Source organism: Haplochromis burtoni, unplaced genomic scaffold, assembly GCF_018398535.1.
Source record: "Haplochromis burtoni strain Fernald_Lab_line unplaced genomic scaffold, NCSU_Asbu1 Contig_202, whole genome shotgun sequence".
In the NCBI taxonomy this organism is placed as follows: Eukaryota; Metazoa; Chordata; class Actinopteri; order Cichliformes; family Cichlidae; genus Haplochromis; species Haplochromis burtoni.
This window is the reverse complement of record NW_024582563.1, coordinates 781,570-788,928: the sequence shown is the minus strand read 5'-3', so window position 1 is coordinate 788,928 and position 7,359 is coordinate 781,570. Positions and strand designations below refer to the sequence as shown.

The window sequence follows — 7,359 nt, the reverse complement described above, 5'->3', positions numbered from 1 at the left end:
AATAATATAAAAGACAAATATTTATGTTGTGATAGCCGTTGAAAAACTGTAAATGAACTGTAAGTGAAAGTGGGATGTTTGAGTTGCTCAGTCTGACGTTGTGCACTGATTTGACAAGCTTAAAGACTGATGGTGTCTATTGTCTTTGATGAAGCACTGACACTTAGTGGCTGATTGGTGTAACTACACTGTAACTGAGCCGGTAAGATTTCATCCATCAGTCGCAGAGATCTCACCTCAGGCAATCCAAAACTGAATCTAGATGAAACGTACACTGTATGAAATTTAGCTTTGTAAACCAAATATTGCGATTTAAAGGCAAGTAATAAGAGAGGAGTCATGTCAAATGTACTTGATTTTTGAAGGGCTTTAGAGGATTGACTTATACACGGTTACACTAAATTGCTGAATAAAAACAACTTTTTTGATAAGCTTTGTTGATTTTTTTTTTAAAAAGCTACTGAAAAAATTGTGCTTTACTGTTTGCATTAGCCTAAAACTAGTGAACACAGAAAGGGTGGATCAAATGACTACACACTGCTGGAGAAATTAGAGTCACTGATGACTATGCTAATCATACATTCATCCTCCGCACCTGCTGTCACTTATAGTCCTCTACTTCTCTCTTTTTATTTGGAGCAATTTGCTTCTTCTTCTTCTTCTCTCGACTGGTCCCTTTAGAGATCACCACAGAGGATTATTTGCCTCCATTTTACCCTATTCCTAGCATGCCCCTCTGTTTCACCAACCCTCTACATGTCCTCAGCACTACATCCATGCAGCTCCTAGGTCTTCCTTTTGTCCTCTCCACTCCTCCCTGCCTGCACTCTCTCCTTCACCTGCTTAGATGACCCAAGGTATTTAAACTCATCCACCTTCACTGCCTCTGCTCCTTGCAGCTGTTATACCTGTCTGCCTCATATGGATTACATTTAAAAGCCACTAGCTGGCGCCATTGTCCCCCACTAAACAGCGCTGGTGGCGTTGAAGAAAATGCATCACGTGATTAATCATCCGCCAAATTTTGGATGGTGCTTTAAAGTTAGCGAACACGGTTGGTTAAGGAAGTTTTCCAACATGCCACCAGTAATGTCGAACATGTTACGACTTTACAGAATACCAGCTCAGAAAAAGTACCTTTATCCATGATATGAAGAGGTTTTAATTCGAAAGTTTTAACCGGAAGTTGGTTTTATTTATTATTTTACGTAAACTCGTGGGATAAAAGTGAAGAGGAGGAAGATTCTAATCACAGTAATAGTAGCTATGAACCAACATTTCAAGGATGCCGACTTGAATAACACCGTGGAAAAGCCTGGGCAGCAATATTTGGAGAGGAGGAAGCAGGTTTGACAATTTGAAGTACACAGTTAAGTTTTGTGGTGCAGTATCTTGGAAACGCTACCCTGTGCAAAAGTTGCCTGTCCATTCTTCTGTTTGTTCTCCGACCGACGTTTACCAAGCTTGTTTACATAGTTACTACTGGTTAAATGTACGTTAACCTACGCGTTTAAATCATTAATATCTGGTCTCCCATCCCTGTATCTAAATTCATAAGAAACAGACTAGGTTAACGTGTAGCTAGTTGAACACCGAGCCTCTGTATTTCTGGTTTACCAGCTGTGTATGTAGGCTTCGTGTAAGAGTAGTCGCCACGTTATTTGACAAATAGTTATATGACATTTTGTCTTTTTGCACCTATGTTGCACTGTCTTTAAGGTTCTACCTCCAAAGGGAACTACCACAGGAACCAGTGATGGTAAGTGTAGTCTGGGTGTCACATGCCCTTTTGGGTTCCAACAGATCTTTAAGCGTTATATATTTATTAAATATTGCACGTCACACCACATTTGTCTTCACTGGTTAACATGATATTATTGAATTATAGCTTTTTTTTCTATTTTAAAAAAGGTGAAAAGCTTAAAAGCAAGCCCCAAATGCTACTGTTGACACAGTGGGTTGCAATGTTCTGTACATAACAAAATGCAAAAGTTCAGAGAGTCTTGGGGAAATTACATTGTTGTTTTTGTTTTCTTGTTTTTGTTTTTTAAGTGAAACAAAGTATATAGAGCTACTGCAGCTGGTAGCCCAGCTTTCTTTAAAAGAAATTTCAAGCGCAATTGTCCCATTGCAAAAAATTTTGTGTTTTGAAAAACATTCAACTTGTCTAAGCAAATTACTGAAGCTCTAAAACAGGAGTGGGCGGTTGATTTTCCCAAGGGTCACATGGGAAACTGGCACTGCTCTGGAGGCATTCATGGGAAAGCTTATAAAGAGCTAAAATTCATATTTAGCAGAATTGAGTTCAGCTCGTTAGTGCGGCCGCCTACAACAATCTCATGTGGGCCCTTGAGAAAACAAATTGCCAATTGCTGATATAAAATCTCACTGAAAGCTAGTTTTTCCATTTTGGACACATTTCTAAAGTTAGACCACATATTGCACTTGCCACATCACATGTACGGACAGTGCTACACAAATTAAAGAAATTATTGAATGACTAGAATTATTATTTTTAATATTTTTTTTTTTTTAGACTTTGCACAAAGACTTGTTTTGACTGGTGGGTCCAAAGAGTTGAAATGCTACAACAGAGCTTTGCATGAACTGTTCAAAGCAGTCGCCAATCATCCTGAGCAGTAAGTGATCAGTAACACCATGGAAGTGTTTGCATGTTAATGATGACTTCTTTGAGCAAAACCTGTATGTGGTTGTGTTTGGTTTAATTTGGCACAGTTGTAGTTTGCATGGCAACAATGAGGACCTGAGTGCAGACTCCACAGTAGTCCCACTTCAGGAGTCTCAGGTGCTGTTTACAGAAATGGGTATGTGTGTTTCACAGGTAGTAGTCCACTTTGTTGCCAAGGCAAATGTTTTCTGCTTCACTCAGAAGCTGAAATTATATCCTAAGTTGATTTAAAGTTTTCTTTTAATAACTTGATACTCTTGTCCAGATGTGACCTTGCCTTCCTATCTGGATGGTAGCTCTGGGTCCCAGGAAGCTGAGAGTGACAGAGAGCTGCAGTGGGATTTCCAGTTTCCCAACTCATGTGACTCATCTTCCTTTGCACTAGTCAAGATTTACCATGAAATGATGACCATACACAAACAGCTAAAGGTTTACACATATTTCTTCCTCTCATAATAGAATAAATAAAGCTCTATGTCCAGAATTGCTCAATCAATTAAAACGAAGAAACCTTACAAACATGGCATGTTAGGTATTTCGGTTTTTGTTGTGCTGAAGCTGTAGACTCAGCATGCATTTGTGTGTTCACAGGCAGAGCGACAAAATCAGCAGCAGCGGGAGAGAGAACTGCATGAGAGAGAAAGGAGGCTAAAACAGCAAGAAGAGGCTTTGCTGAAGCTGGCTGGGATGAAAGAGATGGTCCACAGTCGCATTGTGACTATAGAGGAGGTTTGACACGAATAAAACATCATATTACATTAAAAAGAAGGGACGTGTTCTTCACCACACATAGTTCCCTTTCCTTCCACCTTCTACATAACCATCCATGCACTTACAGGTCATGGATTATTCCATAAGGTGTCACTGCTATCTTCATTTTGTGTGAATGTTCAGTTATGTGTGCATCTCACCAGAAACACCAGCATGAATTGAGCCGGCTGCAGGACCTTCTTCGAGAGAGAAACAAAGAAAACAAGAGGCTTAAAAGCAATTTCGAGACAATCAAGGAGCTCAATGATAACATGAAGAAGCAGGTTGGAATTGGTTGTTTTCGTAACATTTCTAATCTAGGTCTGAACATTTCATAAGCATGATTATTTCCAACTTTTGAATGTCATATTCAAAATGAAGATGATGGCATCTTCAAAATTACCATTCAAATCTTCCCAAAAATGAAGTTGAAGTTTTCTTACCAAGCCAGTAGCTTGTTGAGCCAGAGGAGGGCGCTACAACATAAGATATCTGGAAGTTCACTAATACGACAGTGTATTAGGATTGCTTTGTCTACACTTGTTTTGTTGATCTAAGTGCTTTTGGGGAATTTATATTGCAACAGCGCACTGATAGTCATTGTCTTTTTTTCAAATCAACAGTCGAATGAGATCAGTGAACGAAATAAGAGGCTGGAGAGCCAATCCAAGAGGGTGCAGGCTCGGCTTGAAAATCTTCAGGTAACAACAAATATATCAGTGCAGAAAAGGCCGTTCCTTCATGTTTTATATGAAAAGCCTTAAAGTTGTGACGTTTAGTCTCACAATCAGTTTTCAGCATCTAAATAATGAGAGTTGAATAAAGGAGGCCATTCTGATATCTGTTATCTTTAGTAAATGGACAAAACAGATATTGACATTTACTTTTTTTTTTTTATTATTTTAAGAGGAAATATGAGCACAATTTAGCAACAAGAAGCTGCAACAAAGGGAGTATTAAGAGTACCGAGTGTTTTAAACCATGCAACAAGGAGAAAGCAACAGCTTCTGGAAAACCCAACAACAAGGTACTTCATCTACTCAGAGTGCGTCTCTGTGTGTGTGTGTGCGTCTCTGTGTGTGGGAGTGGGACCGGGGGGTTGTTTGTTTAACAGTTAAATGTACTACCAATCAGCAGGATTTACAGATTTCCTCTAATTACAGCCATGTTACTTAATCTATCGTTAATGTGTTTAGTGAAAAACGCTGCACATGGTTTAGTGTGGTTAGACAAACACTAACACTGCTCTTTACATATACCCGGAAAGGAAATGGTACAACAGCCCTTCTCCACAAACCACACGCATACTTCCAACTGACATGATAAATCATAGTTTGTGATTATGTTAAGTTATCATCACTGCTATTGATGAAGATGGATATACGGAGTTGGATACAGTTATTTCCCTGCTGAGAAAGCTGGTTTTGTCAAACTTTTATTGCTTTATTTTCTTTTTTAACACTTTTTCTTTGCATTATATTTGAGCTGGGAGAGGTCTAATAAACACAGCAACTGTAACTTATTTTTCACCCTTCTTCCTTCAGGGCAGCGTAACTCCCTCTCCACTGAAGCTCGTGGCCTTTCTGCTGGAGTGGGTGCTTGATGTAACAGAAAACAAAGTGGAAGGTGTAGGCCGGTGTTCAGAGGTTCTGCTCAGCGAAAGATGCCTCAAGGTGGTGTGCTCAATGCAGCTTTGCTCTGATCTTTGCATTTCTTCCCGGCTCTATTCCAACACACACAGTTGGTGTCACAACAACAAAAAAGCAGGAGATGATGAGACACGGACAGAGTTTGATTAGACATAACTTATCTTGGGTTTCTTAGGTGCTGCCGTTATTAGCAGACCAGCTTCATCACACTCCTTTGTCAGAACCTAAGCTCCTCCTCAACCTGCTTCGCCTCATTTACTCTGCTTTGAGACACTTGGACAACAGCAGGCAGGTAAAGATAATATTATTTCTGTGAGCAAGCTGTGTTTTTAGAGCAGGTAATTTTTAGATGCACCAAGGAACTTACTGTATTATATTATGGACATGTGGAGCATGACATTTTTACCGGAATTCAGCTAAAAAAAATAATAATTAAACCTTTGGCCATGCATGATATTTATTAGGAAATGTTCTTGTTGGGTTGTTGAAAGAAATGTTACGCTATGACTATTTAAGCTCTGGCTGAGACCATTATAAACAAAGTCTAACACAGTCACTATTCTTTTTCATGAAAATTTTAAGCGTGTGTTCACTGTGAGCAAACAAGCCAGTGCTGAAAAAACGATGCCAAGACAGTGACCTTCAGGGGGGATGGTTTGTTTTTCTGCAAGAAAGACAAAATGGGCTGCATCTTGTTTATATGATCTGCCACTGTTTAAAAACTAAATCTCCCGCATAGCTGCCTGAAAGGACATTAATCTAAGTAACAGCCGCTTTATTCCTAAAACATTGCTTCTGGACACTTTTCAGCAGCAGTGTTATTCCTGTTACTAGATAAGCTTTGCTTTTAGAAAGTAAGAACACAGCAGGGTGAGATTACAATCTATAACAAGATGCAGGTAATTCTGTGGCCTGGCTCATTCATATTTCATCAGCCTTTATAAAGCTGAGTGTTATTCTGCTAGCAGAAAGCTGCTGGACCTCATTTCAAAACATGAGGCTGGCTCTAAAGTTGACACAGTTTTTCCCTCCCCACACATCAGAGGTACACATCGACTTCAAGCGGGGGATATCCACTTTATCGCTACATCTCCCTTCACACTAAGGAAGGCTTTCTTGTTTGGTAGTCCTGTCGAGTTTCATCTTGTGTTTACATGAGATGCTTGGTTTTCTGAAGTCCCCTGCCTGTATGTGTGTCAGACAGAGTCTAGACATTTGAGCAGGCTGTCGCCGTTTTTGTGGCTCTGATAAGGGTGTGTGTCCTTCTCCTTATCTGGCCACAAGCCCCTCAAGAGTCCTAGATAACAAACATTGTATATCAGCAATTGCTATCTGAATGTGAGACATTATTAAACCGTGGCCCAATCCCATTTGCAGACTTGGACTGCAATTTTCATGCTCGTATGAAGTCCTTACCAGCTGCCAGTCATCTGGCCTCAGTCCCAGCTATGAGCTTGGGTTCAGCCTACACCAACTGTCCTTATCCACTTACTTTCTACCGTGTCCAATCTTCCAGCCTTAAGTCCTTGTCACTAGTCCTGCTACAGGGAGCTTGGGCCCGTTAAACCACTTGCTTCCTTATTGCTAAATAACGTGTTCCCTTTATATGATGAATACCAACTGGCTTTGAGCCAAAACACATAGATGGAGAAACAGAGATGACTTTAAGATGAGGGTTCTTGGTGAACCAGTGGAGACCTTGGGGAAAGGGAAAGACCACCAGCTCTTCAGCTTTCAAAATACATAAATCTTGGATAGTAGCTGTAGTTTACTGTGCTGATTTATTAGATCCATCAGTTATGGAAAAGTTGCAGAAGAAGCCTGCTGGCTCCCTGTCAGGCTGACCTTGTATTTTATACACTAGCATTTGATGAAGATCATTGTAGGCATGTAATTTCTGTTTTGACAGTTATATAACAAAAGTAAATGATTGCAGGCACAGTTGCTAATATTGCGCAATGGCCAGAGCATCTGAGTGTGTGTTTCTGTATATTTTGCCTAGCATGTAGCACCATCTGCTACTCTGCAATGGATAGGAGAGGAAGTGTCAAAGCCTGCAGAAGATTCAGATCACCCTATGAAATGCTCTGAAGCAGCTGGAAGTTGGGCCCTTTACCGAAGCCCTTGTCCTCATACACGGATCCTTTCTGTCCTCATTATCTTCAGCACCATCACACAAGGTATCAATGAAAACACGTGTGTGTATATGTATATGTGTGTGTGTATATATGTGTATGTATATATGTATATATGTATATATATATATATATA

At 40.0% G+C, this 7,359-nt stretch overlaps 1 protein-coding gene across 4 annotated transcripts in view; it reads left to right on the top strand.

Annotated features, from left to right (window-relative positions):
- The first annotated feature begins 1,001 nt into the window (after positions 1–1,001).
- The window catches only part of LOC102290441 (coiled-coil domain-containing protein 138), a 22,251-nt gene continuing 15,893 nt past the window's right edge, over positions 1,002–7,359 (top strand). Inside the window, exons 1-12 of one of the 4 annotated variants that reach the window (XM_005935733.3) lie at positions 1,002–1,347; positions 1,720–1,759; positions 2,537–2,639; positions 2,737–2,825; positions 2,955–3,118; positions 3,281–3,418; positions 3,604–3,723; positions 4,063–4,140; positions 4,347–4,466; positions 4,984–5,112; positions 5,264–5,380; positions 7,091–7,268. In XM_005935733.3, the coding sequence (XP_005935795.1) occupies positions 1,267–1,347; positions 1,720–1,759; positions 2,537–2,639; positions 2,737–2,825; positions 2,955–3,118; positions 3,281–3,418; positions 3,604–3,723; positions 4,063–4,140; positions 4,347–4,466; positions 4,984–5,112; positions 5,264–5,380; positions 7,091–7,268 (1,357 nt within the window). In that variant the 5' untranslated portion in view covers positions 1,002–1,266. The remainder of the gene's footprint in view (positions 1,348–1,719; positions 1,760–2,536; positions 2,640–2,736; positions 2,826–2,954; positions 3,119–3,280; positions 3,419–3,603; positions 3,724–4,062; positions 4,141–4,346; positions 4,467–4,983; positions 5,113–5,263; positions 5,381–7,090; positions 7,269–7,359) is intronic. The other 3 variants (XM_042226235.1, XM_005935734.3, XM_042226236.1) reach the window with 3 other exon arrangements.